The sequence below is a fragment of the Rana temporaria genome, chromosome 1 (assembly GCF_905171775.1).
Source record: "Rana temporaria chromosome 1, aRanTem1.1, whole genome shotgun sequence".
NCBI classification, from domain to species: Eukaryota; Metazoa; Chordata; class Amphibia; order Anura; family Ranidae; genus Rana; species Rana temporaria.
In genome coordinates, this window is record NC_053489.1 from 592,626,490 (window position 1) to 592,643,211 (window position 16,722).

General features: G+C 42.6%; 1 protein-coding gene across 2 annotated transcripts in view; it reads left to right on the top strand.

Moving 5' to 3' along the window:
• ARAP2 (ArfGAP with RhoGAP domain, ankyrin repeat and PH domain 2) overlaps positions 1–16,722 on the top strand; it is a 481,396-nt gene that overhangs the window by 97,863 nt on the left and 366,811 nt on the right. For both annotated transcript variants that reach the window (XM_040335148.1, XM_040335150.1), the window contains exon 9: positions 6,709–6,881. In XM_040335148.1, coding sequence (XP_040191082.1) covers positions 6,709–6,881 — 173 coding nt within the window. The remainder of the gene's footprint in view (positions 1–6,708; positions 6,882–16,722) is intronic.

A 16,722-nucleotide genomic window follows, 5' to 3' on the forward strand; every position in this document is an offset into this window, starting at 1 on the left:
GACGAGGAAATAGAGAACATGTTCTCTATTTCCTCGTTGTTCTATGGGAGCTCTCGTCCCGCCGAGCTCCTCGGCGGCTTCAGTGCTGAACTGGCCGAGGAACTCGTTGTGTTTGGCACGTCGAGTTCCTCGGCCGTGTGTACGAGGCTTCAGTCTAGACGATACGTATTCTTCTACATATTTTTGGTAAACAAAAAAAAATTGCAAGAAGCGTCTGGTTTGCGCAAAAGTTATTGCGCTTACAAAATAGGGGACAGAATTATTATAATTTTTTATTATTTTTTTTTTTACTACTAATGGCGGCGATCAGCATTTTTTTTGTGACTGCGACATTATGGCGGAGACATCGGACACTAATTACTGTATAAATGTGACTGGCATTGAAGGGGTTAAATGTGTACCCTGAATTGTGTTCTAACTGTGTGTAGAGGGGGGTGACTGGGGGAGGTGACCGATCTATGTCCCTATGTACAAGGGACACAGATCGGTCTCCTCTCTCCCCTGACAGGACATGGATCCCTGCACGCGCAGGCCGTATAAACACGGCCAGTCAGAGAAGTAGAACCACCCTGCGGCCGTATAAAGTCGTACGGCCGTCGGGTAGTGGTTAATTTGTGATTCACAAACAAGATACAACGGCATTTGGCTAAGATTCGACAGGCTTACAGCTTCGTACGCCTTCGGATCTTAGGCTGCAATACTTTGGCCGCCGATGGGTGGAGTTTGCGTCGTTTTCCAGCGTCGGGTATGCAATTTAGCTTCTACGGCGATCCATGAAGGTACTCGCGTGTGTTACGTCTTCACAAGTCGTTTTTTCCCATCGCAAAGTTAACCTCCCTGGCGGTATGATTCTGTCTGGAATTACGTACCAAAAGCGGTACAATTATTTTGCAAGGAAATTTGGCGTTTTATACTGTAGGCCTGTAATTCTTAGGAATAACTCATTTAAATCTGACCAAACAAGAGTGTAGTAGGCATCCTGGGTATGATTTTTTTTTTTAAAACAAAATTATAAATTATAATATAATAATTATAAATAATTATAACAAATAATAATATAATTATAATAAAAATTATTTAATAATGTAATCAACTCAAAATCACTGAAATTTGCTCAGTTGCAGAATTGTCGCTGTCATTACTTTTATTTTTTTTATGACGAATTTCCCCACAAATCGCTATCGCTCAATTCTGCAAGTGATTATAAATTATTATCGCTGTTTTCTAGCTGCTCTAAAACCATTTTTGACATAAAGGGACACTTTTGGTTGCTATGGACAATCTACAGTTTTCAGGCAGAAAGAACAGTTTTTATTATATAAAAGTACATGTAGGGCACTGGGCAGACCACTAGGGACAAGAGGGGGGGGGGGTGTATTTATTTCATACAGTACTGTAATCTATAAGATTACAGTATACTGTATGTAATGTGTTTGTTAACTTTTTTGAATTTGGCGCCGTTCTCCGCCCCCGTGCGTCGTAACGTCGCAGGGAACGGAGATCGGCGGCACACGGGGACACTGTGAATCGAGCGAGGACCCGCTCGCTCACACAGCGGGGATGCATCGCAGGATCCAGGGACAAGGTGAGTAACTTGTCTGTGGATGCTGCGAGCAGGTAAGCCGCGCCGCTGCACACTCTGCACAGCTACCCCGAGCGTGACTCGGGGATACCGATCCTAGCATCGAAAATCCACCCCGAGTCACGCTCGGGGATACCGCCAGGGAGGTTAAGCCTGCTTTTTCATGGCTTAACTTTAGACCAGCCATGTTAAAGTATGGCCGTCGTTCCCGCGTCGAATTTCAATTTTTTTTCCTATGACGTCCGGGAATACGCTACGCACATCGCCGTTCAAACAATACGTCGGGGCGCCATAATTTCGCACAAAGCACGTCGGGAAATTTCGTCGGAGCATGCACAGAACTTTCGGCGCGGGAGCGCGCCTAATTTAAATGGTACACGCCCCATTTGAATTAGGCGGGCTTGCGCCGGACGGCTTTACGTTACACCGCCGTAAGTTTACACGCAAGTGCTTGGTGAATCAGGCACTTGCGCTGAAAACTTGCGGCGGTGTAACGTAAAGACGATACATTACGCCGCCGCGATTCTTTATGAATCTGGCCCTATGCCCACAGAAAGTAAGCAGAGGGCAAAGGACTAGTTATGAATATTTCCAGAGGTCTCCCTGCAGAATTCCTGACTTACCATGCTTTGTTATGCACTTTGTAGAAGTAGTCACCGTGGTAGAAGCAGGGTCTTGATACCTTATGTCAGACCTGAGTATACTGTATAAGTGATCTTGTGCTAAAGAAATACAACCCACGTGCAAACTGCAATAAAGTGCAATAGTGGTGATATCTGACACCTTCACATATGTGCCAGAAAATCAATACAGCAATAAAAAATCAACAAAAGATGAAAGACATTAATCAATTTAGTGCAAACGTGCAAAAATGTAATGTGCAATGAGATATAGATGTGCAAATAGTGCAAAGTAGTTCAATATTGCAATCTTAGTAGATGGATGAATGTACAGTTCTGAAAAGTCCCATACAATGGGCAAAATTTGGGAATCCAATCCTCAAATACTTGAGGAAACTTTATCACAATATTTTTCCCATCCGTAGTATGTTCTCAATTGGAGTATTGAACCATAGTGGGGATCCTACACCGGTCTCCCAGAACTCTCACCTCTGAGATATATAATAGGGCACATCAGCTTTCCCAGCTCTCCTCTGCTATTTGTTACTGGCCTTCCTGATTTGTAGCGTCCTCTACCTCTCACAGCAATCCCTCAGATGGTAGCTTTCCTAAATGGAAAGGAGGAGGGGGGGGGGCTCCAGCCAGTAACCCAGATAAAAAGCAAGGGATAGAAAGACTTCCAATGGTGTAGTAAACTCGATAAAACTTTATTATAACACAAGTTAACATTGGACTCTAAATTGCAGCGTGGTAAACGCTGTCTCACTTGTCCTTCTGCTCCACCCGGTCTGCGGTGACCTCGCTTCCTTCCTACGCCGTTACGTCACGTGCCTCGTGACTTCCTCAGGGAATTTTAACTTGTGTTATAATAAAGTTTTATCTAGTGTACGGGGCATAACACAGTCCCCTGATGGGCCTACTTATTTGTCCCAGGTTCTCTTCCCGTTTGGGTCCCCAGACAGCCAGGCACACAACACTTGGACCGATTCTCTCACAATAACCAGGCAGTGGTTGCCCTTTTATAGCCTTATTGTGGGTTGAAATTGGTTGGGGTGTAGGCAAGCCTTGAGACTCTTCCAATTAGGTGCACAAACAAACGAACTGGAGGAGACTCTCTGTTCGGTCTACTCTCTTCAGGGATATCCCTTTTTTTGTCAGAAACTAGAGACACAAGCAATTTTGGGACTCCCAGCAAGGCAGATTCTTCTTTAGCAACACTGACACAGTCACACAGGGGATCATACAACAGAGAGTTACTAGGATCCTGCCTCTACTCACTGTGCCCTCAGATACTTGGATACGTCTTGTCCACTCTGTCAGACACTTCTCCCGTGAATCTCCAGGTCAGATCCTTTGTGCACCCCCTTTAATCGTCTCAAACTACTTCCACAAAAATAGGTCCACTCAGCTCCCACTAAGCTGGGATCTTAAAGAACTCTCTGCAGTAGGCCCCCTAGCTCTCACTGAGCTGGGACCTCAAACTCTCTACAATAGGCCCATAAGCTCCCTCTGAGCTGAGACCACTGTGAATTCTCTTGCACATGATTGGATGATGGATGATGGAAGTCAGCAGAGTTTCTGCTTATTTACTAAGCTCTGGAGCAACTTTTTTTTTTGCAGCGTGCACAGTCTTTTTCCCTTTAGTAAATAAACCCAAAGTGTCATTTATCAGACCTAAACCTAGGACACAGATAAGCTTCCATGGGGAGGGGGCCTTCTAGCCTGACACTGATCTGACAGAGAGAGAAAGCAAGTGTCTAACATCATAACCTATTTTATCACCTAATAATGGAAATTAGAGCAACTATTTCTGACAATATCTCTATAAAAGTCTCCAAAAGTATACACTTTTTAATAAGAACATAGCAATTGAACATTATTTTTTACCCTATTAATTGTCACATTCCTTGTGTCTGTTTTTTTACTGTTATTGTCTTGGAAAGTGAGTTCTTTTTTAACCCCTTCCTCCAAAATAACACAAATATGCAGCTTTTAGATTCAAACGGTTGTACCTGGGTGATGCAGGCATTACCCGATACCGTTTCTTAGAGCATACGGTCGGCTTTCTTGTAAAAACAACCAATTTGGCAAATCAGTCCCCCCCTCCCACCACCTTCCGAGGCTCTCCCGGGCCCTTCCCGTCCCACCGGGAGGCCCGAATGACCAGCCGGCATGATCGGCTTTGATCAAGTCTCGGGTTAAGTTACCTGGAAGGGATGTCATAGCATCAATTCTGATTTACTGAAGCCGTAAATGCACCAGATTAAAAAAAAAAAACATAGCAGTATTCAAAACAGCCAAATGTTTAAAATGCTTTTAACCTCCTTAGCGGTAATCAGGGTGAATTTTTTATACCAAAAGCGGTAACCCTGAGCCAGACTTGGGATTGCATTGCAGGATACAGGGGGAAGTTACTTACCTTGTCCCTGGATCCTGCAATGTGTCCCCGCTGTGTGTGCGAGCTCCTCTGCTGTGTCTCCTCGCTTGATTCACATTGCAGCCGAGCTCCGTTTCCTGCGACGTTACGATGCACGGGGACGGAGTTCGGCGCCAAATTCAAAAAGTGAAAAACACAATACACATACAGTAAATAAATACACACCCCCTTTGTCCCTAGTGGTCTGCCCAGTGTCCTACATGCACTTTTATATAATTAAAACCGTTCTTTCTGCCTGGAAACTGGAGATTGTCCATAGCAACCAAAAAGTGTCTCTTTACATCAAAAGTGCTTTTAGACCAGATAGAAAACAGCGATAATAAAAGTGATAAAAAAATAAAAATAATTAAAGGGACATTGTAAAAAATAATAAAAAAAAAAATAATAAATACGATTTTTTTTTTAAAGCGCCCCATCCCTCCGTGCTCGGGCACAGAAGCAAACGCATACATAAGTGTGCGCAATTTTAAAGCATGACATGTTAGGTATCTATTTAGGTATCTATTTACTCAGTGTAACATCATCTTTCACATTATACAAAAGAATTGGGCTAACTTTACTGTTTTGCTTTTTTTTTTATTCATGAAACTGTATTTCTTAAAAAAAAAAATGCATTTGAAAGACCGCTAAGCAAATACAGTGTGACATAAAATATAGCAACAATCGCATTTTATTCTCTAGGGTCTCTGCTAAAAAAATATATATATATAATGTTTTGGGGTTCCAAGTAATTTTCTAGCAAAAAATACTGATTTTAACTTGTAAGCAACACATGTCAGAAAAATGCTTAGTCTTGAAGGGGATAAAGTCGTTGTAAAGGTTTTTTTTTTATTTTCTAAATAGGTTCCTTTAAGCTAGTGCATTGTTGCTTCACTTACCTTTTCCTTCAATTTCCTTTCTAAAGCCTCGTACAAACGACCGAGGAACTCGTCGGAAAAGACACATCGTTTTCCTCGACGAGTTCCTTGTCAGGCTTGTCGAGAAACTTGACAAGCTTTCTTTGCATACACACTGTCAAGACCAAATCTCCTTATTCTCAAACGCGGTGACGTACAACACATACAACGGCAGGGGAAGTTAGATTCCACTGGCAAAACCTTTGGGGCTGCTTTTGCTAATCTCATGTTACTGCGTGTTAAGTAAAAGTTTGGTAAGAGACGATTTGCACTTTTCAGTCTGTTACGGCGTGACAAACGTGCTATCTCCATTACAAATGCTACTTTTATCGAAGGTGCGCTCCCGTCCCATACTTTATTCTGAGCATGCAAGGGTTTCTTAGCATACACACGATCATGTTTCTCGTTGAAAATCAGCCCGACGAGGAACACGACAAGGAAATTGAGACTCCCGTCGAGGAAAAAGAGAACTTGTTCTCTTTTTTCCTCGTCGAGTTCTTCGACAGTTTTCTCGATGAAAAGCATACACACAACCGTTTTCCTCTGCAAAATAGCTCTGCCACCAAGTTTCTTGATGGATTTTGTCGAGGAAACCGGTTGTGTGTACGAGGCCTTTATGTTTTTTTTTTCCTTTGTCTGAATTTCTCACTTCCTGTTCCTCCTCAGTAAGCTGTTCTGGCTGACTAACCCCCATCCAAAACGGCTCGAATGATGGGGGCAAGCTTACTGAGGAGAAACAGGAAGTGAGAAATTCAGACAAGGAAAAACAACATTTAGAAGGAAAATCGAAGGAAAAGGTAAGAGAAACAACAATGCACTAGCATAAAGGAACCTATTTAGAAAATAAAAAAAGAAAATGTACAACCCCTTAAAACCACTTTGACACGGACTGGTTAATAAAGTACTAATGATAACCCTTGGAGTATATTAAAAAAAAAACTGTCATAAGAGAAATGTGTAAGCTAACATTGCTGGCTTTGTGTACTGAAAATGCTTGTTACCTGGCTGTCATTCGGATTATTTTACTTATGTACTTGCTCAGTCAGTCACTCCTGGAACTGATAAAAAGAAAAAATAAATCTTACTTTTCTCTGACTTTCATTTGCTATGTGCTTAGTCTAGGTTTGGTTTGATTCTGTTTAAACGTGACTGATAATTTGTGTTCTTTCTCAGCACTCAGACATGATTGGCTAACCGTACTAGAACAGGCAATGAAAACACAAACCAACAAGAGTCCTAAGGCCAGTGATGGTGACAAAAGTGGATACCTTGAACTGAAAGGATATAAAATCAAAATATTTACTGTGATAGATGGAAGTAAATTATGCCTGAGCAAAAGCAAACAGGTAGGTACAAGTTCATTGCTTTTTGTTGTTATGGTGTTTAGAATGATAAACAGACTAAAATGGTTAGTAAAAATGAGAGAGATAAAAAAAAAAACAACAAGGGACAATGGCAGTTGAAGCTTTGACGGATCTATAATTTCCGTTTGTTTATTGTGTTTTGAGATTTTAGAATAAACTGTACATAAAATACAACATGGAATTTTAGGATGCATTCAACCAATGGCATAAGAGTCGGTTCACACTAGGGCGACACGACTTCCAGCGCGACTTTCAGAGGCGACTCCGACATGACTTGAGCATGAACCACAGGGCGAACTGGGGCGATTTACAACACGACTTGAAGTCGTCTCCAGGACAGGAGACTTTCCAGTGGCCAATCAAACAACAATCAGCTCTAGGGGAGGGAGGGGGAGGGAGAGGTTTGCCTGAGAAATGTATGTTATCTTCCTGGAAAGTCGCTTCAGTTAAGACAGTGATCATACTTCTGAGGCGACTTCCATAGAAATCAATGGGTACAAATCGCCTACAAGTCGGATTGAAGTAGTACAGGAACTTCTTTTGAAGTCCGAGCGATTCGAGTTGTGTGTATTAACACTGCTCCCATTCACCTGTATTGTTTTTCTCGACAGCGCGACTTGGGACGACTTGAGGCGACTTCAAGTCGGATCCCAAGTCGCCCCAGTGTGAACCGGCTCTAAATGTTCCCTACATAATTGCTTTTTTAACTCTTAATAGATGTAGTGCCCACTTCCGGTTAGGTTGCTAGATAATTTCGTTTTTGGCTCCATTGTAGTAAATGGAGTAGACATGTGCATGATGAAAAAATGTGTTTAGTTTTCGTTTAGATTTGTTAATCTAATTATTTAGTTTTTTTAAATTTGGTTGATTCGTTAAATTTGTATTCTGAATTTGTTTTATGTCTTTTTCAAATTTTCTTTGAATTTATAGTTTTTTTTTTCCCGATTCTAAACGTTTGAATCGATCGAATTAAAAATTAGAGATTTTTTTTTTTAGCAATTAGAATGTGGCAAAGTGAACAAACAAAAGAAACATCTTCATCAAATGATTGTAATGACTCTTTAAATCACCTTTTGGTTTACCAAAAACAGCATTATTTTGAAATGGTACTCTAATAGCACACACAGTCTTTGATTTTAGAAATATGTTTACAGGTCGAATTTGACTGGTGTTCGATGTAAAATTATATTTGGATTTCAATTTGAATTTTGGAAATTCAAACAAATTTTGTTTTGTTATTCGGAGCATTTGGTAAATTTTGTTTATGCTGTAATTCCAGTATTCGGATATATCCGAATCTCTGAATAATGAAAAATTTGTCTGAATATTTATTTGGAACAAAACAAACGGCACGTGTGTAGAATGGAGTAGTGATTGATTGTGCAAGTCTGTTCAGGGTTTCCGACGACGCTGAGAGTTTGATTACTCCCACCTGCCTCAGAAAAAAGCTTCCAGAGCATAGGACTCAAATGATTAGTTGAATGTTTATTATGCTCCAGCCAATCCCTGGTGGCTGGGGAGGTGATACATATGCAGGAGACCTGACCACGTGACTGCTAACCCCCTGGGCTGGTCCATATCTCTCTGACTGATGTGGCTGAGAAGGGGAGGAAGAGGGAAGGTGTATCTGTTGATCAGGAATGATTGTTGCCTGAGCTCAGCATGCACAGTAAGAAAGATTCTGAAGCCTCGTACACAGGACCGAGGAACTCGACGGGCGAAACACATCGTTTTCCTCGTCGAGTTCCTTGTTAGGCTGTCGAGGAACTCGACAAGCCAATTTTCTCCATTCCCGTCAAGGAAAAAGAAGACATGCTCTCTTTTTGGCTCGTCGAGTTTCTCGGCAGTTTCCTCGACGAAAGTGTACACACGACCGGTTTCCTCGGCAAAAAAATATCTCCCAGCAAGTTTCTTGCTGGTTTTTGCCGAGAAACTCGGTTGTGTGTACGAGGCCTGACGAGCATAGAAAATAATGCAAAACTGCAGCTTCTGTGGAGATCAATTTATATTTCTATTCAATCTACAGTATTTCACTAATGGCTATATAGCTTTGTCTGAAGAGGGTCGGAAAAATAGCGGTATGAGGTGCACAGCAGGATCATTTCTTTGTGTAGCTTGGATGTTGGCCCTTTAAACTGCACAGCAGAACATCTTTCCTGGCTGTAGATCTGTACTGATAGTGCCTAGAGAAGAGAGAAGTACTGTTATTGACCGGTAGACTTTAACCACTGGCTCCAGGAATGAGAAAAGCTGTCCCTAGCATAGGTGCAGCGGTGACCATTTTGGTTTAAACCTGAGGAAACCAGAACTCTGATTGGCTGCAACCTCTATATGGGTATATACAACTATATATGGGTGGAACATGTAACATGTTCCAAAGGAAAACTCAGCTTTTAAAAAGTGTTAATTGGAGTTTATCTTCAATTTGTTAGTCAAGCCCATCTAAATCTGCTAGTCTAACATTACCCTCTCCCCTGGCTGATGATCCTGCTGTCCAAGGATGGCTCCATTGCTTTTCCTCTGGAGTGGAACCCACCCTAAGACCCCTTCTACACAGGTTGCGCTCTGTTGGAGTCCACCTGCTCAGCCCACCTATGCAGAGTGGACACAGCCCACTCTACTCTATGGGCAGTTGGATGTAAACAGATCCCTGCCCTTTTACGCCCAACTGCCATCTGATCCGCCAGACAGATGGGGAATAGATCCCCATCCATCTGTTTTTAGTGGATAGTAGGGTTGCACCGATACCACTTTTTTAAGACAACTACCAATACTTTTTTCAAGTACTCGCCAATACCGATTACGATACCTTTTTGTCATGTGACAGTGGCACTAATATGCAGCACTGATGTGCACTGATAGGTGGCACTGATGGACACTGATAGGCGGTACATATGGGCACTGATAGGCGACACTTATGGGCAGTGATAGGTGGCACTGATGGGCAGCACTGATAGGAACTGATGGGTGGCATTGATGGGCAGGCACTTATGGGCACTAATATGCAGCACTTATGGGCACTGATAGGCGGCACTTATGGGCAATGATAGGTGGCACTGATGGGCAGCACTGATGGGAACCGATGGGCAGCACTGATGGGCACTTATATGTGGCACTTATGGGCACTGATAGGTGGCACTGATGGGCAACACTGATAGGCAGCACTTATGGGCAATGATAGGTGGCATTGATGGGTGGCACTGATGGAAACTGATGAGCAGCACTGATGGGCACTGAACGGCATCGCTGATTGGCAATTGGCAATCTATAATAATGAATGAGACAATATTTAAGGACTCAAGGATAAAGGAAAGGCTTTTGCTAGCAAAACAAATGCCGAGATGCCCATCTTGGTACACCCTGCACTCGGCCGCAGTAAGCCTGCAGTCAAAAGGCAGCAGAGGACATCTTGTTACACCCAGCCCATATAGTTAGTGAACTATATGGGCTGGGTGTAACAAGATGTCCGCTGCCACCTTGTGACTGCAGGCTTACTGTGGCTGAGCGCTGGGTGTACCAAGATGGGCGTCGCAGTACCGGTGCAACCCTAGCAGATAGAATCAAATGAGATGTCAGCGGATGTCAACTGACACATGTCCGCTGACACATGCCATTCCATAAGGAAAATTTAGAACCTTCTCTATTTTTTCTTGTAGTTTTTCACGTTCGTGAAAAACGGTCGTGTGTACGCTTTAACATGGGGAAAAAAACGAGCATTCTCAGAGGCAGGTTATGAGATGGGGAAATTAGCATAAGCAGCCCAAAGGGTGGCGCCATTTGAATTGGAACTTCCCCTTTATAGTGCCGTCGTACGTGTTGTACGTCACCGCGCTTTGTTCAAGCATTTTTTACACAAACGTGTGTAATGTATGCAAGACAGGCTTGAGAGGAATCACATCGAGAAAAACAACGTTTTTTTCCATGACATGAATAACGGTTGTGTGTACGCGGCATAAGGATTGGCAAGCTACACTATAGTACATTTTTGGCATTTTATTTATTACCGCTTTAAAACTTTGTGAAATAAAGAGTGCATGTGGCCAAAACATGTTTTCTTAGGTTTGGATGGGGTTAAGGACCTCTAGCAGATTTAATAGCCATTTAGAGAGACATGCCCTCACTTTCTACTGACAAAGTTTTACCAGGCAGACAGACTCAACACACACAGAAATAAAAATGTTTTTCTTTAGTGGAGGAGAATACGATTAGATCCACTTTTCAGATTTTAATTTCTGTCTGTATCTCTGTCGCCATTTTTTTTATTTTTACATGCTGTTGGATAAATCAGGGGTTCTAATCCCTCCCCACTCAGTCCCCAAAAAAATAAATTACATGCACTTTAACCACTTCAGCCCTGGACCATTTTGGTGGTCAAAGACCAGGCCACTTTTTGCGATTCGGCACTGGGTCGCTTTAATTGACAATTGCGCAGCCATGCGACGTGGCTCCCAAACAACATTGACATCCTTTTTTTCCCACAAATAGAGCTCTCTTTTGGTGGTATTAGATCACCTCTGCGATTATTATTTTTTGCGCTATAAACAAAAAAAGAGTGACAATTTAAAAAAAAAATCTATATTTTTTACTTTTTGCTATAATAAATATCCCCAAAAATGTATAAAAAAACTTATTTTTTCCACAGTTTGGGCCGATACATATTCTTGGTATTTTTGGTTAAAAAAATCGCAATAAGCGTTTATTGATTGGTTTGCTCAAAAGTTATAGAGTCTACTAGTACTTTTTTACTAGTTATGGCGGCGATCAGCAATTTTTATTGTGACTGCGACATTATGGCGGACACATCGGACACTTTTGACACCATTTTGTGACCATTGTCATTTGTACAGCAAACAGTGCTATAAAAATGCACTGATTACTGTAAAAATGACACTGGCAGTGAAGGGGTTAACCACTAGGTGCCGCTGTAGGGGTTAAGTGTTCCCTAGTGAGTGATTTTTACTGTTAGGGGGCGTGGCTACACGTGACACATCACTGATGGCCGTTCCCGATCACGGGGAACGGTCATCAGTGACCAGGCAGAGGAGGGGAATGCCTTGTTTACAAAGGCATTCCCCTGTTCTGCCCTTGCCGACCGCAATCGCGGGCCACCTGGGATCATCGAGTTCCCGGGACCCGCGGCTGCTCTCTCTCGGCACGTGACGGGCGTGCGCCTGCTCGGCGGCAAATTTAAAGGGACGTACCTGTACGCCAATCTGCCTGCCCGTGCCATGTTGTCGACGTACATAGTCGTGCGATGGTCGGCAAGTGGTTAAGCACTTTAGCCATGGAAGCATTTGCCGCCTTAATGACCAGGTCGTGCGAATGCTGTACCCAAACAAAATTGACGTCCTTTTTTTTCCCCACAAATAGAGCTTTCTTTTGGTGGTATTTGATCACCTATGTGGTTTTTTTTTTTGCGCTATAAATAAACAAAGACCGCCAATTTAAACAAAAAATCCTTTTTTTCATTTTTTGCTATTTGGCCTTGTACACACGACCGAGGAACTCGACGGGCGAAACACATTGTTTTGCTTGTCGAGTTCCTTGTTAGGCCGTCGAGGAACTCGACAAGCCAATTTTCTCCATTCCCGTTGAGGAAAAAGAGAACATGCTCTCTTTTTGTCTCGTCGAGTTCCTCTACAGTTTCCTTGTCGAAAAATGTACACACGACCGGTTTCCTCGGCAAAAAAAAAAAAACAGCAAGTTTCTTGTTGGTTTTTGCCGAGAAACTCGGTCGTGTGTACGAGGCCTAATAAATACCCCCACAAAAAATATATATAAAAAAACTAATTTATTCATCAGTTTAGGCTGATATATATTCTTCTACATATTTTTGGTAAAAAAAATTGCAATAGGTGTATATTTATCGAGTCTACAAACTGTGGGATAGATTTATGGACTTTTATTGTTTTTACTGGTAATGGCATCAATCTGCGATTTTTATCAGAACTGCAACATTTCGGTGGACAAATCTAACCCCAAATGACACTTTTTGGGGATCAGCGACAATATTACATTGATCGGTGCTATAAAAATGCACTGATCAATGTAAAAAAATTACACTAGCAGGAAAAGGGTTAACACTAGGGGGCGATCAAGGGGTTAAAGCGGAGGTTCACCCAAAAATCCACTTTTTGAGATTAGCTCCAGCATACTGCTAACATCTGCAGTATGCTGTTTTTTTTTTGGGACTTATCGTTATATGAGCCCTTGTTATCCGGCTCTGAGCGGGGAATCCTGCGGGGAATGGGCGTTTCTAAGCGAAGAGGAGTTGATTGACGGCTGCTAAGGCGCGTCACGCCTTCCGAAAATACCCGAAGTGACAGTCGGGCGTTTACGGCGCCTGCCGTGTAGAGCTGACTGCGCAGGCGCCGTAAACACCCGAGTGTGACTTTGGGTATTTTCGGAAGGCGTGACGCGCTTTAGCAGCCCGTCAATCAACTCCTCTTCGCTTAGGAACGCCTATACCCGGAAGTAATCCCCCGCTCGGAGCCGGATAACAAGGGCTCGTATAACGATAAGTACAAAAAAAAAAGCATACTGCAGATGTTAGCAGTATGCTGGAGGGATGTAGCTAATGTCAGAAAGTTTATTTTTGGGTGAACCCCCACTTTAACTCTGTTCCCTAGGTGTGTTCTAACTGTGGGAGGGATGGGCTGCCTGGGACATGACAGAGATCACTGTTTCCGATCACTTGGAATGGTAGATCTATCATGTCCCCTGTCAGAATTGGGTTCTACCTGTTTGCAAAGGCAGATCCCCATTCTGCCTCTGAATTAGGCGATCATGTGCCGCCGGCAGACATCGAGTCTCCCCCGACCCGCGGGCAGGCTCCCGCAGCTTGCAGCAGGGGGCACCTGCGTGAGCCACTGTGACGGTGATTCGCGCAGCGGAGCGCACCTCCTGCAATATAAAGCCTCGTAAACACGATTGAATTTCCATCGGACAAATCCGTGGAATTTTGTGCGAAGGGCGTTGGCCATGAACTTGTTCTGCATACAGACGGCAGAACTTTTTCAGCCAACATACACGCAGGAAACTACATGGTCTTTCTGCTCTTTAGTACCACCCTTTGGACAACTTCTGCTAATGTTGTCTTATGGTTATCTTTGGTTCGGAGCATGCGTGTATGTAATTTGAGAGCGTGCTATTCCACATTTCTTGTCAGAAATTCTGTCAACAATTGTCCGATGGATCGTACAAACGGTCGGATTATCTGACAAAAACCCTGCCATCACACAATTGTGGTCGGAAAATCTGATCGTGTGTAAGAGGCTTTAGGCGGTTAGGCATATTTGTTCACTTATAAAATGTAGTGCAGAAAATAAGAACTGATGAAATGTTTTCACTTTAACCACTTGCTGATCGCTGCACGAACATTTACGTCGGCAGAATGGCACAGGCAGGCAAATGGATGTACATGTACGTCCCTTTGAATTTGCCGCCTTGCGGGCACGTCTCCCGAGATTGTATCACGATGTCCGACGGTGTCCCGCAATTGTGTCACGGAGCTGCAGAACAGGGGGATGCTTGTGTAAACAAGGAATTTCCCTGTTCTGCCTTGTGACATGATGCTGATCTACTACTTCCTGTGATCGGGAGCAGTGATAAATGTCATGTCACTGGTAGCCCAGCCCCCCCACAGTTAGAATCACTCCCTAGAACACACTTAACCCCTTCCTTGCACCCTAGTGGTTAACTCCTTCCCTGCCAGTGTAATTTACACAGTAATCAAAAATTAAAAAGGGGATCTGATAAATAAAACTAAAAATAGGTGTGCCACATCCCAAAGACTATTGGAAAGAGAAAAAAAACACCAGAGTGGGACTTTAAAGGCACTACCGCAAGAATAATGATAGTAATGAAATAAATAAATAGTATTTATTGAAAGCCCATAGATAAATAGTACAACAGCATGGATGCATGAGAGTTGCAATGCAGATATGGATGCTTAAAACCAACGCGTTTTGGAAAACTGGGTTTTACTTCCTTCATCAAAGTAATAATGGAATTTCACATCTATAAGAAATGCAAGATAATAAATGGACAATTTGTACACTACATCTATTCACAAAGTCAATATAAAGTCTGTATAAATGACAATGGTCCCAAAATAGCGTCAAAAGTGTCCGATGTGTCCGCCGCAATATCGCAGTCACAATAAAAATCGGTGATCGCCGCCATTACTAGTAAAAAAAAATAACAATACAAATGCCATATGTAATGGTCAGGGGTTAACGCCGTTATGATATTCCATTCCACCAACCCAAGACAGCGTCCGATACTCCACAATCCAGCAGACAGGACCCATTGGATTTCCCCCAGAAGAACGAGACACACACAGCTCTGTTCTCTGGTTCCAAACAGAATGACACTTTAATGGTAAACTTAGGCTCTTTTTATACAGTTGAAAGCACGCTGCAGTAATCAAAGGGACAATTACACACTCCACCCACAACATCACACAATGGGTGCTAACGAGTCCCCCTCAATCCACATCTTAGACAGACTTTCTGGCACCGAATCTACATGAGTTAATTACTATAGCTGACAAGGCAGACGTCATGACTCCGGCTCTTTTCACCTTCTATTCAATACACATTCCTTTAGTAAACATAAGTCAGATGTCTGACCTTTAGAGGGTGCTAAGTCACATCACATATTATCATCAATAGACTTTCACACAATACAGTGTCAATTAGCATAGCACAATGAAATATCTTAGGAGCAAGACTTAATTAACACCTTAACAGCCTATGTTCCCACATTGAATGAATCACTGTCCTATTTTCCCGGTTGGGTTCAGAATTAACCACCTGTAATATTTCAAGATATCCTGCAATACATTGTGAATTATCCTTACTGTCCCATCTCATGTAATCCATGATATAATTTCTCAGTCATCCTATGACCCTAGTGGACATAGGATGACCCTAGACGCAAGAGTCATTGGTGAAGAGCCTCTGGGTCCCACAGGCCATACCGTTACACCATAAAACTATCCCCTATTTTGTAGACACAATAACTTTTGCGCAAACCAATCAATAAATGCTTATTGCGATTTTTTTTACCATAAATATGTAGAAGAATACATATCAGCCCAAACTGAGGAAAAAAACTATTAATTGTTAATTTTTTGTTAATTTTTTGGATCAATCAAAATTCTTTTGATCGGTACTCACCTCTCCGCCGGCTTCCGGGTCTTCAGGGAGTTCCGTCGGAGATCTGGTGACATCACGGACACCGGCAGGGCTTGCTGTGTCCATCTGAAGGGCTCCTTTGCTGTGCCTTCATATCTGCATGCCGGCGGGACCTTACTATCTGCCACACGCAAGGGCTGTTACTCTTCCCTCTATCAACCTGGGATTCTACAGCCATCCACTGGGAGTTGTGATAGTTCCCTTCACGGGACATATACATGCCGACGGACTGATGTTAACCCCTCCTGATCTGGATTCAGCAGTGGTATCGTTGTACACATTTTTATACCAGTATCATACTTAGCTACATGTTTTTATGAATGCTTTTGCTACCGTTTGGTATTACTCGCACCATTTTTACAGTTTATGTAGCTACATCGATTTTATCTCCAGTGCAATAATTATTTTGTTACCTACTTGAAGACTATAAAAGTTTTAATGCTATTTCCATTGAGCGCTGCCTTTGTCTGTTTTTTGTATCCTGCTATCCATTTTTCCAGTGGTTGGTAGCTGCACTGGGAATCAGCCTGCAAGGAGATCAGCTAAAAGTAGTTGGATCTGTACTGTATGTGTGTTTTAAATTAATCAAAATTAGTCGATTTATCTATTAAAAAAAAAACCAT